The 18,977-nt window shown below is 51.9% G+C and overlaps 4 protein-coding genes across 4 annotated transcripts; 2 read left to right on the plus strand and 2 right to left on the minus strand.

Annotated features, from left to right (window-relative positions):
• Positions 1-7: 7 nt before the first annotated feature.
• On the minus strand, positions 8-3,928 carry BO94DRAFT_533570 (putative importin 13). The gene is made up of 4 exons (XM_025611358.1): positions 3,383-3,928; positions 3,122-3,312; positions 2,564-3,050; positions 8-2,502 (listed from the first exon to the last, which is right to left on the minus strand). Exons 1-4 carry the CDS (start codon positions 3,443-3,445, stop codon positions 148-150), a joined length of 3,096 nt encoding a protein of 1,031 aa, XP_025469150.1. The 5' UTR covers positions 3,446-3,928; the 3' UTR covers positions 8-147.
• A 216-nt stretch (positions 3,929-4,144) lies between these two features.
• BO94DRAFT_513519 (exocyst subunit SEC8) lies at positions 4,145-11,702 on the plus strand (the record flags this gene model as incomplete). The annotated part of the gene is made up of 19 exons (XM_025609846.1): positions 4,145-4,602; positions 4,668-4,727; positions 4,828-4,993; positions 5,044-5,105; positions 5,157-5,378; positions 5,436-5,481; positions 5,563-6,397; positions 6,457-6,541; positions 6,592-6,636; positions 6,694-6,856; positions 7,683-8,107; positions 8,191-8,364; positions 8,416-9,404; positions 9,465-9,581; positions 9,633-10,073; positions 10,128-10,263; positions 10,320-10,465; positions 10,553-10,660; positions 10,719-11,702. The coding sequence occupies exons 1-19, from the start codon at positions 4,407-4,409 to the stop codon at positions 11,700-11,702; spliced, it is 5,400 nt and encodes a 1,799-aa protein (XP_025469151.1). The 5' UTR covers positions 4,145-4,406.
• A 1,102-nt stretch (positions 11,703-12,804) lies between these two features.
• Positions 12,805-14,795, plus strand: BO94DRAFT_513525 (putative extracellular cellulase CelA/allergen Asp F7-like; the record flags this gene model as incomplete). Its single annotated transcript, XM_025609847.1, has 4 exons — positions 12,805-13,045; positions 13,148-13,290; positions 14,008-14,316; positions 14,382-14,795. The coding sequence occupies 4 exons, from the start codon at positions 12,805-12,807 to the stop codon at positions 14,793-14,795; spliced, it is 1,107 nt and encodes a 368-aa protein (XP_025469152.1).
• Positions 14,796-15,708: 913 nt separating this feature from the next.
• BO94DRAFT_544812 (putative HLH DNA binding protein (Penr2)) lies at positions 15,709-16,650 on the minus strand (the record flags this gene model as incomplete). Its single annotated transcript, XM_025613200.1, has 2 exons — positions 15,709-16,061; positions 16,116-16,650. The coding sequence occupies 2 exons, from the start codon at positions 16,648-16,650 to the stop codon at positions 15,709-15,711; spliced, it is 888 nt and encodes a 295-aa protein (XP_025469153.1).
• Positions 16,651-18,977: the final 2,327 nt, after the last annotated feature.

Here is an 18,977-nt window from a genome sequence, read left to right on the forward strand (position 1 = left end):
ACTTATATTATACTTCATTTTTCTCCTTTTCTTTTGCTCTTTTTTTTTTTTACTCGGGGAATCCAATGCTAGCGACTTCAGTTTATTTCTTTCTCTTCTGTTCCCAATGCTGTCACAAATTGCCGCCGGTTTACCCCCCCCCATCATCTACCCAACATAGTCGAAGCTTACTCCCCGACATTTGACCCAGAACGTGCGCGCCAGCTGACTGGTTTGCGCTCTGGCACCCCTTGCAGCCAACAATGATGCAAGGAAGCGTTGCCTATCCTCGGGCGAGGTAGACGGGCCCTGGTGCTGACTGGAATTGTCAGTACTGCCTAGCTCAGCCAGGGCCGCAGCCAGGTGTGGGCGCGCAGCTCCTTGCTGTCTGAAGATGACCTTCCGAAGCACTTCACACAGATGTTCCAGGTCTGACCGGGCACATCGGCCGGCCACCTGATTCATCAGGATGCGGCAAAGGGCAGGAAGACACTGATGAATGGCGTTTTGAATAGGCCCGCTGTCGCTCGGGAGGTTCAAAACGCTCACCCAGAACTGAGAGGCCGAACGCAGAGGAAGTGGCTCGGGACCCTGCAACGAAATGAGGGTGAAATTCAGAACGGCCTCAAGAACCGATGGCCTTTGAAAGCCACTGCCGTCAGTCGAGGTTACCTGGCTAGCTTCTTGGGGTGTCGACGTGAGCGCAAATAGGAATGGGTGGTATTTGGCGAGCAAGCGTGTCAGAAAATCGATGCCGCTATTGGCGACTTCTGGATCATAGTAGGCCGGCTTCTCGTGCATCCAGCAGAAAGTATCGTACACATGCACTATCAAGGCGACCGTCTCATCACGGATTCGCTGGGGGTGTAAGCTATGAGACGCAAGGAACGCGGAAGCCGTGCCCATCACCATGTCGGTCCCAACACTGCCTAAAGGTATGCTTTTGACAAAGTCAACGGTCATCATCGGTGGGAAGACGTATGGCCCAGACTTTTCTGTGTAGCCTGCCTTCAATATGTCGCATGCGGCTTCGATTACGGTCACATCCACTGGGAAATCCGTTATGAGCAGCTGCATGCACTGCATGATCAAGTTCTGAGACACAGCACCACTGCCAGTGTTCCAGAACGTTGGGGGATAGGGGTCGCCATCCCCCAGGTCATTCGAGTCCAAGTTAACTTCACTATCGGTTCTCAGACCTTTGCCAATACTTGCAACGCAACGCAATACAAATTGGCCACGGATTTGAGCCTGCTCCACCAAACCGCGAACAACCTCATCCCGGGCTGCCTCTGCCTGTCCATGGAAGAATCTGAGAATCCGCTCCAGAATTTGTGACCTCGCTTCATCGGTAGGCAAGGTCTGTATGATGGCGGCGATCCCCTCCAACACCTTTTCCATGGTATGGGCGGTGGCCGTGGGCTTGAAGCGGAAATGCTCAAACTGGTCAATAAATGCTGGAAGTTCCGAGGTAAGAGCATTGCGGCACGATTTACAAAGATGTGCAATCGATTTGGATGCCGTCGGCGCGCAGGAGGCGACATCAAGAGACGCGAAAAGAAACGTAAGAACACGGGGGAGCAAAGCATGCGTGCGTTCAAAGTAGGACTGGTACTTTCCCAGCATATCCACCAATGTTTGGCGTGGCTTATCTGGGATTACCACCCCGTTGCCTTCGCACAGGCGAGCAAACTCGTCACAGAAGAATATCGAATTCAGGCACTCATCAGCGTGTTGGTTCTCATCGACCGCCTCCGAAAGCTGGGCAATGCAGAAAATTGCGGCTTCGAATGTGCGCCATTCCTGTTGTATCAGTGACAATCTAGCTTGTTCTTGGAAAACTCGGACAAGTCCAACCCCTAACATAGGATAGATGGCTAAAAGGAAATCGCACACGTCACGCCGAAACGCACCGAACTCACTGCGATCATCGTCACCCCAGCCTTGTAGCTCTTCCGGAGTAGGATATTTGAGTTTCTCGAAGCAGTCCAGAGCCGCTTGTGCCAAATTGTGTTTGGCAGGCTCCAGCCCCGTCTGATCTTCCGAATTCATGTATGTATCCTGAAGATCGTCGGCGACTTCTGTCCACCATTCGATAACCAGTGGTGATGCTGGGTCATCTACCGCCGCATATCCAGGAGCTTTGAATAGTGTGTGGAGGAGAGAGAGCATTTTTGCATGCCGCGAGTCCAATTGCTTTGTCAGAAGATCCCTCTGCTTCAACGTCGCATATGCCAATAGAAGTTCCAAGAATGTCATGTTTTCGTCCTCAAAGTCAGACTCAAGCAGTGATGCGACATGCGCAGTTCCAAGATCACTGATGACATAGTCCATGATAGCAGTGAGATGATGTTGAGTGAATATACTGTCCCGCCAATCTATTAACTCGACCACGACCTGCGTTGCGGACTTGGACAGCCCAGGAACCTTCATACTCTGGATCACATAGGTCGTCGTGGAGGCCAAGTCCAGGGCAGACAACGAGTCACGCAGCTGAATTGCACTCCGTACATTCATCCATGCCTGATATTCAAGAGTCAGATATGAATATACTAGCAAAGGCCATCAGATCGTAGAAACCCACCTGATATGAATTTATGACTTCAGTTCCTAATATTTCATCTGAGACAGGGATGCCCGAAGCGTGCTGCTGCATGATATGACTAAGAACAAAATCAACAAGCACAAAGGCATCCTTGATGTTCACGTATATGTGGTGCTCCTCTCTGCTCCGTCTTGGCTCCGAGCTCCACCTGTGGATCTCCTCGGCTAGGATGTTGGAAAAATAGAGCAGCGAAGTTACCTGGCGCTCGGACATAGCCGGGAGCACAGCATTTCGCAGATCAATCGACTTGCAGTACTCTTCAGAAACATGTTTCCCATCTGCCAGCGATGCTGCCAGGTTGCAGAGTGCTCGGGCCCAGGGAGCGTTCGGCTTCAGGAAAATTGTTGCCAGGCTTGAAGCTAGCTTCCGTATGACCAGAGGCCGCTCACCCCCATTCACCAAGAAGACATAATGCTCTATGAGCCGTCCCAGGAGCTCCTGGGCCTCCTCTGAGCTTAGACTTTGCCTAAAGAAATAGTTAGTCCCAAAATTGTACTGAAGAATAATAAGAGAAAAGATAATCGGGATGAGACGAACCAATCCTGATTGATTTTAACTGTGAAAGTCAAGGCACCGAAGAACCTCAGGTCCGTGCTGCCATCACTAAGAAGATGATTGGCAATCAGCCACGCCTGGGGACCTTTTTGCAGACTCTGCAGGTGTTCCTGGATAGCTTTGATCTTGGCGGGGTTCCCAGTATTACCCGGATCATAGAGTTGGGACACAAGCTAAAGATAGATATGATATGCCTTAGCGAATATTCAATCCTGTGGACCTTGGAGAACCTCTTCAGCTTACTGTTTTAGCCTCATTGATGAGGAGTTGCACGTCTGGGGCTTGGCCTGGGATGTCCACAGACATGGCCGAAATAGTGAAGGCCTTCTTTAGGCTGGGATAGTCACTGGCGCGATATAGATTGGTTGAGAGATGGTGAAAGGGGTGTCACGTGCTGATAGTGCTATTACAGAAGGAGCAGGCGGTGAATGGAAGAGGAAGGTGGGATGCGAATGGGTGAAAGTAAGACAGAAAGGATGGGAGGAGCAACACCACTGCCAGTGGATGGTAGTAAGGAATGAGTCCAAGGAGTATGGAAGAACCATTTGCTTCATTCGAGGGTGATTGGGTGCGCACCAGTCAGTGTGGGCATTCACTTATAGTATCCGCTGTGGTGTCATAGTAGTAGCTTAACCGCTTAACCACCACATCCTGCTGATCCTGCAGACCGTTAAACCAGCATCCTGAGCTCCTCGAAAAAAATAAATGCTCTTCAGGGAAAGCAGGTCAGCAGCTGCCCCAACGGCATGTATGTATAGTCATCCCCTGTGGAATAATAATCGTCAATAATAATAATTATGGATGTCAAGTTCCGGATCAGGTTGAAGCCCTGCCCGATCTTTGACACGAGACATACCCAAATGACGTACGGTAATAATACCGACCGTGGCAATTACCTCCCCGTAGTACTCCGTACTCCGTAGTAACTAAGGAACCCACCGCCGCCGCCAAAACCGGAGCTCCAACGGAGCCCTGGCGGACCTTCGCCTCGGTATACCCACTTCCGTCTCGCTTCCACCTCCCAATGCCCCCCCAGCTGCTGCTGCTTGTCGTCCTAGTCTCTCATTTCCAACTTCAATCTTACTTGCGCACACGACCTTCCCTCGGAAATTCCAGCTATAACTAGCCCTCCTCTTGCCCCGCCCTCCCCCCATTAGCCCTTGCTTGCTCCGTGCAACCTTGAGAGCTGTGTTCTTGGACTCTTTGGATCCAAGGCCACCTTCTGCTCGGACACTTGCAGCTTCCTTTTGCCAATCCTCGCCAGTCGATGCTCTTTTCTCGCCCTCCAATTCGCCTTGCTTGGTCTTCAGCTTTTCGATCGGCTTGCAAGTTACCCCTCCCCCGTTCCAGGCTCTTTTCCAGCTCCGCCCCGCGCTTTATCGCCGACATGGAAACCGTAGACACCTCTGAGCGCCTGACAAGGTTAAGGCAGTTGATGCAGGAGCACAGGGTTGATGTATACAGTATGACATCACTTTACCTTGATTCATCTTCTTTTATCCAAGTTGCATTCTAATTGTGTCCAAAGTCGTCCCTTCGGAAGATAGCCACCAGTCCGAATACATTGCCCCATGTGATGGCCGTCGAGGTTAGAATTCCGCCTTCCGTCTTTTCCCAATTCGGACTCTTTTCGCCCATGCGCCTGGTATTCGTCGCCATGTAACTCACGCTTCTTTGTTTTCCGATAGAATTCATCTCGGGTTTCTCCGGATCAGCAGGAACAGCAATCGTGTCCATGTCAAAGGCAGCACTCTCTACAGATGGTAGATACTTCAACCAGGCTTCTAAGCAGCTTGACGGCAACTGGGCGCTCTTGAAGCGGGGTGTTGAGGGTGTTCCAACCTGGCAGGAATGGTATGAGGTCTCCATGGACACATATGAGCTGGAAACTGAATTGGGTCTAGGACTACCGAACAGGCCGAGGGAGGAAAAATCGTTGGTGTCGACCCGGCTCTGATCACACCCGGTGAGCAACCTCGCCGATCTACAGATCCGCCGAAATGCTAAGAGTTCATAGCGGGCGCCCGTAGTCTTTCAGAGACTCTGAAGAAGAATGGATCATCACTAGTGGGTGTCGAGCAAAGCCTAGTTGATCTGGTTTGGGGTAAAGACAGACCGGCTCCTCCAAGGGAAGTGGTGAGAGTTCACTCAGCGAAGTATGCGGGCAAGAGCTTCCAAGACAAAATTAGCGACCTGCGCAAGGAGCTGGAAAACAAGAAGGCAGCCGGCTTTGTTATATGTAATGCTATACTATCGCCCTTCACCTCCAGGTTAGCCTGACTAACGGATACAATAGCCATGTTGGACGAGATCGCGTGGCTGTTCAACCTGAGAGGTTCTGAGTAAGTCCAGGAGCCCAGACTCTGCTCCACCTAAATTTTTTTTTTTTTTTTTTTTTCGCTTTTTTCGCTAACGCATCCCAGCATCCCATACAACCCGGTCTTCTTCTCATACGCTCTTATCACGCCCACTACCGTCGACCTCTATGTCGATGACGATAAGCTGACGCCGGAGGTGAAAGCTCACCTTGGCCAGGATGTCGTCATTAAGCCATATGGCTCTATCTTCGCAGACGTTAAAGCGCTCAGCGAAGCGCGCAAGCAAGATGCAACTGGAGCAGCCCCTAAGTTCCTCCTGTCGAACAAGGCTTCATGGGCTCTTAGCCTTAGCCTGGGAGGCGAAGAGCAGGTCGAGGAAGTTCGCAGCCCTATCGGTGATGCTAAAGCCATCAAGAATGATGCGGAACTTGCGGGAATGCGGGCCTGTCATATTCGCGATGGCGCGGCCTTGATCGAGTACTTCGCCTGGCTCGAAAACGAGTTAATCAACAAGAAGACAACTTTGGATGAGGTGGATGCGGCGGATAAGCTGGAACAGATCAGATCCAAACATGATCTCTATGCCGGCCTGTCCTTCGATACTATCTCCTCCACAGGTCCTAATGGAGCCGTCATTCATTACAAGCCTGAGAAAGGAAGCTGCTCTATCATTGACCCCACCGCCATCTATCTCTGCGATTCTGGCGCCCAGTATCTGGATGGCACTACTGATGTGACTAGGACGTTCCATTTTGGACATCCTACTGAGCTGGAGAAGAAAGCCTTCACCCTGGTTCTCAAAGGTCTCATTGCTATTGACACTGCAGTGTTCCCTAAAGGCACTAGTGGATTTGCGCTTGATGCGCTTGCCAGACAGTTTTTGTGGAAGGAGGGCCTTGACTATCTCCACGGAACGGGACACGGAATTGGCTCTTATCTGGTAAGTACTACAGAAAATCTCACTGAAGTATATGGTCGCTAACTTGACTGTATCAATAGAATGTGCATGAGGGTCCCATTGGCATCGGCACCCGTGTCCAATACACAGAAGTTCCGATCGCTCCAGGCAACGTTATCTCTGACGGTATGGCCCGCTGGCCCCATACTTGACAAGCCACTTTCTGACAGCAGCAGAGCCTGGATTTTACGAGGACGGAAAATTTGGCATTCGCATTGAGAGTATGGTTCCCATCCGAAACAGGTTCCATCCGATGAGCGACTGACGGTGTATTTTAGATGTTATTATGGCACGTGAAGTGCAAACCACTCACAAGTTCGGTGAAAAGCCATGGCTGGGCTTCGAGCATGTCACAATGGCTCCGGTGGGCCGCAATCTGATTGACGCATCCCTCCTCGGCGACCATGAAATCAAGTGGGTGAATGACTACCACGCAGAGGTGTGGGATAAGACTCATCACTTTTTCGAGAACGACGAACACACACGTAGTTGGCTTCAGCGTGAGACCCAACCCATCTCCAAATAGCTCAGTCAATCCGTGATATCATGAGGAACGATGTCCGATCCGGAAAAGGATAGCGGCTTTATGCTGTCAGTACTGAAATGGCCTCAATCTTCGGCTTATTGATTTGACACATGCGTTGGAGACGAGCCATGAATATATATGTATCTCAGCCATTGGGCGCCCTGCCGTTCCTCTAGAGACTAGGTCAAACAATCAATATAATAGCGAGCATGTAGTGCTCTTAGTTGCATTAAGCCTGGCCTGTGCCCCTCCGTTCTTCTACTTGATGAGTCCTCCTTCCATATGACCAGTCCTACTTTGCAGATGGGGCGAGAATTTGGTTGGGGGTGTATCTTGATGGCCAGTGTGCGTTTGTACCTTGAAGAGAAGTCGGGGGGTTGAAGCGGTAGTAGTAAACATTGTAATTGTGGGATGAACCATGACACAAGGCGGTGAAGGAGGAGACCGCCAACCCCAACTGCCGCTCTTACAGTAGCTGACACCTTCTCCGCATGGCATCCCGGACTTAGTTATTTGCTTCCCCTCCTCTAACAAACACTGGCTGAAATCGTCCTCTCGCTGGCTTATATTCTGTCTTAAACGATAATGCTTGCTTATTATTCTATTTGATTGACTGCATCAGCGCCCGTACTTATTTGAAGCTGAATCTAGGGACTCCGAACATAATCCGTTAACTCGGCTTCGCATACCAATCCTCGCATCCTAACTACCATTTCCCTCCCACGGTAAACTCCGACCAAGTCAGTACTCTGGTATGAGTGGCAGAAATCCATACGCGACCGGATACGGGTATTCCGACACCAACCGCTATGAGCGCAGTGATGGCGGATATGGCAACAGCAATAATCTGGGGGTAAACGGTTATGGAGGAGCGGGCGGAGGAGGGAGTGGGGAAAGGGAGCGTCGCCCAGGTGGATACGGTGGCTTCTATCCAGAGGCATCACAATCATCGTTGTCCCCAGGCCAGTCACCAGAAGGGCGACGTGAAAGATGGGATAGGGACGGCGAACATTCGTCGTCGCGATCCCGCACAAGGGATGGAGAGGCAGATAGGAAAGCACTAGGCTCACGGGAAGGTCGCGCTCGAGGAGATAGTAGCTGGCTAGGGAGCAACAGCAGCGGCGAGAATGTCACCGGTCATGCGGCAGGTCCCCAGGCCATTGAAGGTTCGATTGCATCTACCCTCTTTACGTTTGCTTTGATAGTTCACATTGAACAGGCTTGCTAACATGACCGGGATTGGTCGTAGACGTACTGCAAATGGTCCAGCGGGAATGGGACTTCGTGGCCTCCGACAACTGCATCCCGGTAGAAGTAGCTTTGCAACTGATGGATACCAGCACTCTGGGAAAGGCAGACCGTGAGCCGGATTTCATTAGTATAAATGACAAAATCCAGAAGACATTGAAGTCGGTTGTTAATGGTAAGTTCCCCACGCGCCTTATCTATCCGCGGGAGGTGCTAAAGCAATCAGAGCATCACCAGGGTTTCAACAGTTCCATTGGTACCTATCATAAGATTCAGACGAGTATACAGAGCTCACAGAGTCGCGTTCGCAACCTGAAGGTCTCACTAGAAGAGGCGAAATCCGGGTTACTATCGACTAAACCCGAGCTCAATGGACTAGCCACGTCATCTCAGAAGTACGACGACATAATTCAGTTGTTCAGCCAAATACAAGAGATCCAATCTCTTCCTGAAAGGCTAGAATCCCGGATATCGGACAAGAGATTTCTTGCGGCAGTTGAAGTACTGCATAATGCCTTGCGACTTCTGCGGCGCTCTGAATTAGAGAACATTGGGGCCCTCGCAGACATTCGTGCTTACTTTGGGAATCAAGAAGCTTCTCTCACCGATATACTGATTGAGGAGCTGCACGATCACCTCTACCTTAAATCCCCCTATTGCTCAAGTCGGTGGAAACCACCGACAGCTGATGGGGAAGGAAATGGAGCCGATCCGTCCAGTTGGGCTGGGACGAGCTCATGGGAGAGACCTGTGTATGCATTCCTTGGTAAATTGGACGCGTCCACGCCCATGGTCGAAGATGCTTCGCGGAATCCGGAGGCCGACACATTTTACTATATACAATTACTGATAGAAGCTCTGAACAAAATGGGACATCTGGACATTGCAGTCGATCGGATAGAGCAACGCCTTCCTGTTGAACTGTTTGCAGTTGTTGACAAAACGAACGCCGAGGTCGATGCAAGGCATCCAAATTTGACCCGTGGTTTTGCTTCACAAGATAGCAAGACAAACCTCCCGACAGAGATTATCGAGAAACGTGGCCATGTATTATCCGAATACTTGTGGACCTTGTATGCCAAGTTCGAGGCTATTGCTGAAGGACATCGTGTCTTGCACGACGTGATTGCAGCTATCGTGGAACGCGAAGGCATACCAAAGGGCAATGCGCTCGCGGGTGGCTTCAAGGAGCTTTGGAAGCTCTATCAAAGCGAGGTGAGTGAAAGATTTTCTCGATGTGTTTGTTTGATCATTTCTGACATATGGACGATCAAGATCCGGTCCCTTATGCATGACTACCTTGCTACTGATGGGGAGTCATCATTCAGGCCCAGGTTAGAAGAAGCTGAGGCGAAACGTCAACTTTATACAGGTCAAAGAGACAAGAACAAGGTGTGTGCCGTGGTGAGGAGGGCTTGTTGTCTTTTTACTCACGAGCCCTAGAAAATGTTCAAACTATCCGATACGGATCATACCTCCGAAATCCAGGCAGAGCAAAACGAGCTGGACGAGATCCTCAGGTCTTCTGTTCCCGGATTGGTCACCAAATCAAGCCAGAAAACCGCTGCCATTGATCCATCCGAGTCCAGGCAAGGGAACTCGGGAACCGGGCATAAGATTCTCATTGAACCGAGCGTTTTCAACATGAGCCTTCTTCTTCCGCCTTCGCTATCCTTCATTCAACGACTGAAGGAAATTGTACCCGCGGACTCCGATATTGCCATGAGTACACTGACATCTTTCTTGGATGACTTCTTGGTCAATGTCTTCCTCCCTCAACTAGATGAAACTGTGACGGACCTCTGTACTCTAAGCTTTATCTCGCCAGACGCTTTTACAGAGGACCCTCAGTGGTCTGCAGTATCGCCTCGGCCGGTCTTCAGGGTAAGTGCAGTCCTTTATGGCGTGTTGACAGTTTAGTGACCCCCAAACGCACAGGGTACGGTCAAATTCATGTCCATCATAAGAGAGTTCAGTAAAATGCTGTCCAGCATTCCTCATGACCAAGCCTTCACCCAACTCATCCTTTCGCAAATTGTAACATACTATGACAAGTGTTGCGGATGGTACAAAGGTGAGGTGACCCACGGCAAAGTTTCCTATCTTCTTTATGCTAATTATTCTACCAAGCAATTGTGACCAAAATATCTCCTCGGGACAACAGGGAAGTCCGGCTGAAGGCCGCTGCGCGATTTGCGGAATCGGGCGACATTCATGATATTATTACTGACCTATGGAATGGGGTCTCTGGGAGTAAGCGGGAGCTTGTAGACAAGGTAGATAAAGCCCCTACGTCATATTCCCCTATCACGGAGATATAACCTGGAGGCCGGATTATAGAGGTTTTTTGTTGACTCTACCAGGAAACCGAGTTTCTGCTCAAAGCCACGGAAGAAGAACCACTGGAGCCATACGACATCATATCCGATCCGAAGACAGTCGTGTCTCTGTCTCTTCTATTCAACAGCATGGTTAGTTAAGATGTTATCGGTTTTGCCTTCATTCAATGACGGAAGCTAATTGATGCAGCAATGGTTTGCAAGCCATCTTGCACAGCTGCGTCAGATCACGCAGCCAGCCTCTGACTCGCGGCAGGCTGAAAATCGGCCAGCCAACCGCCGCTGGACTCTGATCGGTGCCATGAAACCCAAGTGTGAGGGTGTCAACCAACCGGTATATCTTCCTTTGAACCAGGAAACAGCTACTGTGTTCGACACCACTCTTCAGTCACTGCGCAATTTCGCATGCACTGCTCTCTTCGCCCTGCACGTCGACATCCGCTGCGGCGTCATTCACATGCTGAAGCGGACAATGGCAGGCCCGAAAGCCCGGAATCCGCGGGCCTCTGAACCCACTACGCCATCGCCAAACTCTGTCACCAATTGGTGGCATATTCTCTCGAATCAGCCGACTGCCGCATCTCCTACGGTACTTGAGCTGAACAATGACCTGATCGCATTCGACACCAATATCTCGTCCTATCTGGGACCACCTGAGCGATGGTTCATCACTTCTGGGCTCGCCAGATTTATTGACCAAATATTCGTCGCAAACACCTGTCATATCGGGGCTATGAACGAGAACGGCGCGCTCCGGCTTCAATTGGACGTCCTGGTTTTGCAACAGAACTTGAAGAACATCATCCTAGATCCGACGGAGAATGCAAGCAAAGAGGTCAATTCTAACATGCAGGAAAACAGTGGGCAGCCCGAGGTTGTTGCTCTTCCTCGTAGCGCCAAGTTTCTCGATTGGTTCCTGGAAGGGGCGGAAAAAGCCTTGGACTACGCGAAAGACGAGAAGGAATCGTTCGCAGCCCATGGAGACCAAGCGCTGGCCGCTGGCAATGGCGAGCCCTTCACGTATGATGAGCTTAAGGTCCTCATTGACCTCTGCTTCTCAGACGCCCTGCTAGGCCCTCGAGGTGCAGAAAACCGGGAAGAGTTCATGGCTGCCAAGAAAGCCAGCGCCGACGCGCTGTTGAGATTAAATGAGGTGATGTGGGATTCCAAGTGACGGATAAGTATTTTTTTTTGTGACTGGAGACAGCCCTGCCTGGACGCTGACTGTCTCCTACTCGTCAGCTTTACCTGATTAGAAAGACTCCGCGGTAGGTAGACAGCATTATTGCAACAATCGCAGCGGATATGATTCCATATGATTATTATTTTATTATTGCCTACCTGGACGAACGCCTTTGGAGACCCACTGCGGGATACCGCGGAACGGATGGATCCCCTGTTCATCGGACCGGCGAAAATGAAACATCTGATGGTTCTTGGGCCGCCCTACTTATTCCATCTCTTCGCACTTCGCAGTTCCCTTTGCCTGGAGCAGACGGGGTCACTCACCCCAGGGGAATCCAGCCTCGCCAGTGTCAAGACTCAAGAGCTCCTGGTCAGACTATCGGTGCAGGGGCAAACAAGCGCCCCCAACCTATAGTCTCACGTCCTCTGGCCGTTGGTGATTTCCCAGCAGTGGGTCGGCCCCGTGTAGTTTAATTACCCAATATCGGAAGCCAGTAAGGTCGGCCGACGGCTAAGACAGTGGCCGCGCTGTTCCTTCGGTTCTGGTCCGATTCCCTGGCCCCGATGCTGGTGATCCACGCCCGGCGTTTCACTTTGCGATCTCATTTCGCGGTGCGCGAACGAAATCGTTGCTGCCTTCTCTCGGGCACATATGTCATTAAAGTTATGGCGCTAACCATGGCACATCCCTGCAATTGTTCATTTCCTTAGATTGATGGTTGATGATGGATCACACTATCCGGCTCCTGGGGCACGCCCCCCGAACCGCCGTTCTCATCCTCATTCTCTCCCTTCTCTTCCTCTTATTCTTCGGGGGTCCCATCTCTTTCCTCATTCCTGCTTCTCTCTCTCTCTCTCTCTCTCTCTCTCTGTCGTTCTTTTGCCATTCTGTCCGGAACAGCAGATTTTATAGTCCTGGGATTCGAGATCCAGGCGTCCATTCTTTCATCCTAACCATCCTCGTGCTCAGTGCATGTCCTGTCATTACTGCGATTCCACGCCATATCTTGGCAGGCAGAGAGCAAGACCTCCATTCTTTGTTTCTTCTTTAGCACCTTGTCTGAGACAGATTCTTCCCCACTCGCCCGACCATGAAGTACCAACGCCTCGCATCTCTGGGTGTTGCTGCCCTGAGTGCCGCCGCATCGGTCTCTGCCAATCCACTTTTCCAGCGCGAAGATGAGGGCCAATGCCCCCCAGGATACACCGCAAGTGTATACTATAAGACAATCACTCTCCACCCCACTTCAACTGCCGCAGTTGAGCCAACGTCCGCTCCTGTCCTCGACTCAACCTCAGCCCCTGTGGTCAAGCCAACCTCTACCACATCGGGTGGCTTGATTCCCGGCGAGAATGAAGGCCAATGCCCTTCGGGATACACCGCGAGTGTGTACTACAAGACAGTCACTCTCCATCCCACGTCAACTACCGCAGCTGAGCCAACTTCTGCTTCCGCCGCCGAACCAACCTCAACCCCTGCGGTTGAGTCCAGTTCTACTGCATCGGTTGACCAGGTTACGACTCTGCACATGTCATCCACAACCACCCTGACTGAAGTTGTGACTGCGACGCCGGTGGTCGCCACCACAAGCTCGACGGTCGAGAGTGCTTCTCCAGTCGCTACTACAACGTCTATTGCCGCAGTCTCCCCTGTTGCGGAGACACACGTCGCTGACGCTGTTACTTCCACTTCCACTTCCACTCCCACTCCCACTTCCTCGACTTCGACCTCGTCCTCAACACCCGTTGTTGAGGTGACGACGGCCGAGACAGTCAAGGTTGCCCCAACCACTGCTGCTTCTCAGTCTACAACCGAGGCTGTGACCCCCGAGGCTGCTGCTACCACCGAGGCTGCTGCTACCACCGAGGCTGCTGCTACCACCGAGGCTGCTGCTACCACCGAGGCTGCTGCTACCACCGAGGCTGCTGCTACCACCGAGGCTGCTGCTACCACCGAGGCTGCTGCTACCACCGAGGCTGCTGCTACCACCGAGGCTGCTGCTACCACCGAGGCTGCTGCTACCACCGAGGCTGCTGCTACCACCGAGGCTGCTGCTACCACCGAGGCTGCTGCTACCACCGAGGCTGCTGCTACCACCGAGGCTGCTGCTACCACCGAGGCTGCTGCTACCACCGAGGCTGCTGCTACCACCGAGGCTGCTGCTACCACCGAGGCTGCTGCTACCACCGAGGCTGCTGCTACCACCGAGGCTGCTGCTACCACCGAGGCTGCTGCTACCACCGAGGCTGCTGCGACCACCGAAGCCGCTGCGACCACTGTCGAGAAGATCAAGCCAACTACTACAAGCACGACCGCTGCTAGCGCCGCGACCTCTTCTGCCTCTAGCTCCACCAGCTCCACCAGCAGTTCCAGCTCCAGCTCCACCGCCAGCAGCTCCAGCAGTGCCCTGAGCTCTGAGTACTCCGGCGAAGCCACCTTCTACGGCGGCAACGTCTCCGGCGGAACCTGCTCTTTCACCGACTACACTATCCCCTCCAGCCTCTTCGGCACCGCCCTCTCCTCCCAGCGCTGGTCCAACGCAGCTGAATGTGGTGCTTGTGTCGAGGTCACCGGACCCAGCGGCAACAAGATCAAGGCCATGGTAAGTCCTCATTTCCAAGCGATGCTATCCTTCTATCCTGTCTCCCATATCTAACAAATCCACAGATCGTCGACGAATGCCCCGAATGTGACTCCAACCACCTCGACCTCTTCGAGGATGCCTTCGCCGAGCTGGCCGACATCTCCAAGGGCGTCATCAGCATCGACTGGGAATACGTCTCCTGCGGTATCACCACCCCCATTGAACTGGTCAACAAGAGCGGTACCTCCGCCTACTGGTTCGCCATGCAAGTTGTCAACTCCAACGAACCCGTCACCAAGCTCGAGGTCAGCACCGACAGCGGCAGCACCTGGCAATCCACCACCAGATCCTCCTACAACTTCTTCGAGAACCAGAGCGGCTTCGGCACCGACACCGTCGATGTCCGTGTCACCGCTCAGTCCGGTTCTCAGATCACCGTCAACAACGTCAGCGTCTCGTCTGGCTCCTCCGTCACTGCTTCCTCCAACTTCGAGTAAGTTCGCGATTGAGTAATCGATTGATTGACACTTGACTGGGTGTGTCTGCGATGATGGGATGATGGTGTACCTTTCTTCTTCTACTACTACTACCACCTCTATTTCTTAATTCTTCGGGGATGTGTTGTGTGGCTTGCTCGTGCTGCCCGCTTCTTTGGTATCTTAGCGCTTGGTTACTACGTACAGGGCGTGCTTCTAAATTACATTACCTATAACTTTCTCTGTATATAATTTGCGCCACCATTTTCTAGACTAAAATTTACAACTTCGATGTCCCCGGGATGATTATACTGGACTGATTGGAAATCAGTTACTTTTCGGGCTTCGGCTGGACAAGACATGGCCCTCAGATTCGATTTTCTTGCTATACCATTCACGATGCTGCTCAAGAGAAATCACTACTAGATCGATCAACCAAAATCAGACTTGTAAATGAGCTTGCATTCCGATAACACGCCGTGATGTCCTAGGCTCCAGGGCCTTCGGATCTACCACTCCCAGCCGTAGTTTCGCCGACCCATCCTAAGAATAGCATACAAAATAAATAAGGGGGTAAAAGCAGACATGGGGACATAGAAACAAAAAACCCACCCCAGGCTAAGCAATTAGAATAAAGATCGGAAACCACATCGTCTTCCCTGCAACGAAAAAAAAGAACATCATAAAACTGTACCTTGCAAAAAATTGACACGAGTAAGAGTTGACATGGAGAGGTTTGTTCAAAGGGAAGAAGTTATGGGGATAATAGAGGGAGAGAAGAGTGAGGGATAATGATGAGCGGTCAAATGGCCAATATCTCAGCCTCCGGAAGTTAGAAGTCGTAGCACATCGAATATTTGGTGAGGAGGAACCGTGCAGTGATGATCAACAAAGTCCCTGCCTGCATGCGCAATATTGCAGGTTATACTGGAAATTAGACCTGGCCTTGATCAACGTCAAGAGGCTCCAGTTCTTTCGAATCCTCATAATCGTCGAACTCGAGACCCGCATCGCGGCAGCGCTGCAGCCACTTCAGCGCGATATCCCCACGGCGGTTGACCTCACCCTTCAACTTCGAGTTCTGGCCGCTGATTTCGCTAATTGCATGACTTGTCGTCATGTTGCTTTGCTCCCATCGCTCGTTCATTGCTTTCTTATCTTCATGTAGCTGGCAGATATATTCAATGGCGCGCTGTAGAATGGCACCCTTGTTCTTGTCGCAATTCGGCACAAGGCGAGCGATCTGATTGATACCCTCGTTGATTGCTTCACGGCGTCGGCGTTCCACTGAATCCCAGTTAATGCATGTGTCCGTACGCAAAGGAAGCGATTTTCATTTACCTTCTTTATGATTATTTTTGCGAATCTGGTGCCATTCGGGAGAACCGACCGAAGGCTTCTGGTTCATACTTTGTGCCTCTCGAGCAGCGTAGACGGCGGCGGCGGTTGAGTTATGACCGTGAGCGGAGCCGATTCCCTGGCCCATATCATCTCCAAATGCCAAGCCATGTGCGAGGTTATTGTCGAACGTCGAGTCCGGAGGGGGCGGATATTTATTCTGAGGGGTATGGGCAGCAAGTGCCGCCTTCGCAGTGAGAGCATTGTCATCTGAGATACCATTTTGTGGACCGACATGCTGCAAGATCTGCTGGTCAATGTTGAGCTCGGCTGCCGCGCTTGGAAGACCATGTGTGTCATAGGACCCAAGGGAACTATGCGTAAAGTTGGGCTGGGCATCTGGAGCGGGGATGCTGCCATTGCTTCCATTGGAGGAACGGTTCAGACGCTGGGCATCCGGACCAGCACTGTCGGTACTATCACGCTTTCGTTTAGCAGTGACATTGCCATCGGGAGCACCCAAGGACGGATCAGACATCGTGAGAGATCTATAGAACGACTCCCCTGTGCTCAGCGATTAGTGTTGGTCGTATCGTCCGGAGACAGCCACTTCGAAATCCACTAACCTGTGAAACAAGGCAGAGATTCGAGATGGTCGCTGGAAGTTGGCTCCAGCTCTAGGATCCTAATCAGAGGAGATTAGGAACTTCCGTGACTCTAGAAGGCCCGTTAGTGACCAAGCCGCTCGAGCAAGACCAGTACGATTCACGAGGATGTAGGATATGATCCGGGCAGATGGACAGTGAAAACAGTAATGCGGGAACCAATATCATTTATTGAATTGCGAATGAAGGAGTGGAGCAGGTTAGTGCCAGTGAAAGGGCTACTGTCACGGCAGATCTGGGCTGATGGTGAGCGAACAACGCGTTGGCTGACGCGCCCATCTCCGCATCGACCATCAACAACGACCGACGAGTAAGACAAGGTCAACTGCGCGACCACCACCAAGAATACATCTACAAAGAGACATGGCTGAGAAGCAAAAGCGAGAAGCATGAATCATAAATCATGGAGAGATGGGAAGAAGCCAGTCCAGGGGAGGGCAGTGACATCGGAGACGCGTCATGACGGCGCACTTGCGACCGATGGAAGCGCGAAAAAACAGCATCATCCTCGTCGGCCATGGCCGGGCTGAGCCATGGCGGGAAACGAGAAGACGAGAGGCTGGGCCACAGCAGAAGCCATGAAGCGACTGCGATGCAGCTGGCGGAGGAGGGGAGAAGCAAGAGAGTGGGGGAGGCAGCGCGCGAAAGGGAGAGAGAAGAGAGAGAAGAGAGCTGGATTACCTTGGATGGTCTGTCTATCTATCACCTGACAGCAAGTCACCTGCCACGGGCAACAACAAGAAGGAAGGTGCCGGTTCGATCGCAGAAGCTGGAGAACAAAATTTGTTCACAAAAGAAAAGGTCGGGATCGAGACGTCCACTTCAACGACAGCGGACGGATCGGATTTGAAAACGAGCAAAAAGTTGTGGCGGATTTTACAATGGAAAAAAGGGATACATGGAGGAGTAGAGAGAGAGTCGAGTAGAGAGGGACTGCTCACGTGGCGAGGGACGAGGACGAGAATCAAAGAAGAGGAGAACCGCCCGCTACGGCGCGCGGAACAGACCCCGTGTGTCGAACCCGAGAGGGGTCACCTGACGATCCCTCCCCGAGAGGCTCTCTCAACTTTCTGGTACGGAGTAAGTAGGTACTTGAAGTACCTCAGGGCCAAGGCTCGATCTACCTGTGTACTCAAACGGATTCTCAGGCCAGGTCTTTACCAAGTACCAGTACCAGCACTCACTGTGTGGCTAGTAGATACCATCCAAGTAAATAGTAGTAGTAGTAGTGAGGCAGGCCGCATCATACCACCACCACCAACACCATCATCATCATCATCCTCCTCCTCCTCCTCCTCCTTCTCCTCGAGTCTTCTGCCCATTATTATCTTTCCAACCTTAACGGTCCCTTCCCCCCTCCCAGTCTCATCCCCTCCCTCCCTCCCAACCGGTTTTCGTCTTCCCTCCTACTCCATCTCCATGTCATGTGCTGCAATCCCGTGCCCCCCTCCTCACCCAACTCCTCCATTGAGAATTCTGATTGGCTGGCAGGCCCCGGTTGCCGGAGGAGGGGTTCACCCGGAATCACGTGGACCCCGTCAACCCTCCCGGCTCGAAACGGTAAAAGGGGATGCGGTCGAACCCAAGTGATTGGTGTCTGCTGGCAGCTTACTCCGTAGATAGTCTCTGATCATTTTGGCTCCCTATTACTCGGTACACGACAACGATCGAATGAGCCATGCCCTCCTATCCTGCAGAAGTTGGTTATTGGAGTGGAAACTTTGCTGCGCCATGGAGGGTGCCTGCTCATCCCGGTCGGCCCGTCCCTTCAAGTAGTAGTGACCATCTACTACTCCGTGTCTACTAGACGGTCGTCAGCCCGTAAGGTTGAGTCACCACACTGGTTTGTCTCTGATTCTATCCGCTTAGCTGCCGATCCTTTTTTTTCTTTTTTTTCGTTTGTGGTTCGAACTGCATATCGTCATGATCCGGTTGTCCATTCGTCCTTGGGCACGCCTGTTTTCAAACTGATCATGGATGGCTCCCGATTGCCAGTGTACGAAGCAGGGTAGGGAGGTCCAAATCATCCCTCCATTGGCACGTTCGACCCCAAGATGGGTCTCTATGCCCCCCATTGCGCACTAACTCTGTTTCTTCGAGCCTGGGTCAGTTCCTAATCTTTCCCAGGCTGTCGCTACCTCCTACTGTCACATGAATGCACAATGCAACCTATCAGATCCCCCGCGAGGTTCTCTAGTCC

The sequence above is a fragment of the Aspergillus sclerotioniger genome (assembly GCF_003184525.1).
Source record: "Aspergillus sclerotioniger CBS 115572 chromosome Unknown BO94scaffold_9, whole genome shotgun sequence".
In the NCBI taxonomy this organism is placed as follows: Eukaryota; Fungi; Ascomycota; class Eurotiomycetes; order Eurotiales; family Aspergillaceae; genus Aspergillus; species Aspergillus sclerotioniger.

Bases quoted from the DNA above. Each gene is read 5' to 3' on its own strand.
- BO94DRAFT_533570 (XM_025611358.1), bottom strand. From the start codon at position 3,445: ATGTCTGTGGACATCCCAGGCCAAGCCCCAGACGTGCAACTCCTCATC. The intron at 3,313-3,382 runs GTAAGCTGAAGA...ATCTATCTTTAG, and splicing joins TCATCAATGAGGCTAAAACA to CTTGTGTCCCAACTCTATGA. The intron at 2,503-2,563 runs GTGGGTTTCTAC...CTTGAATATCAG, and splicing joins AAGTCATAAATTCATATCAG to GCATGGATGAATGTACGGAG.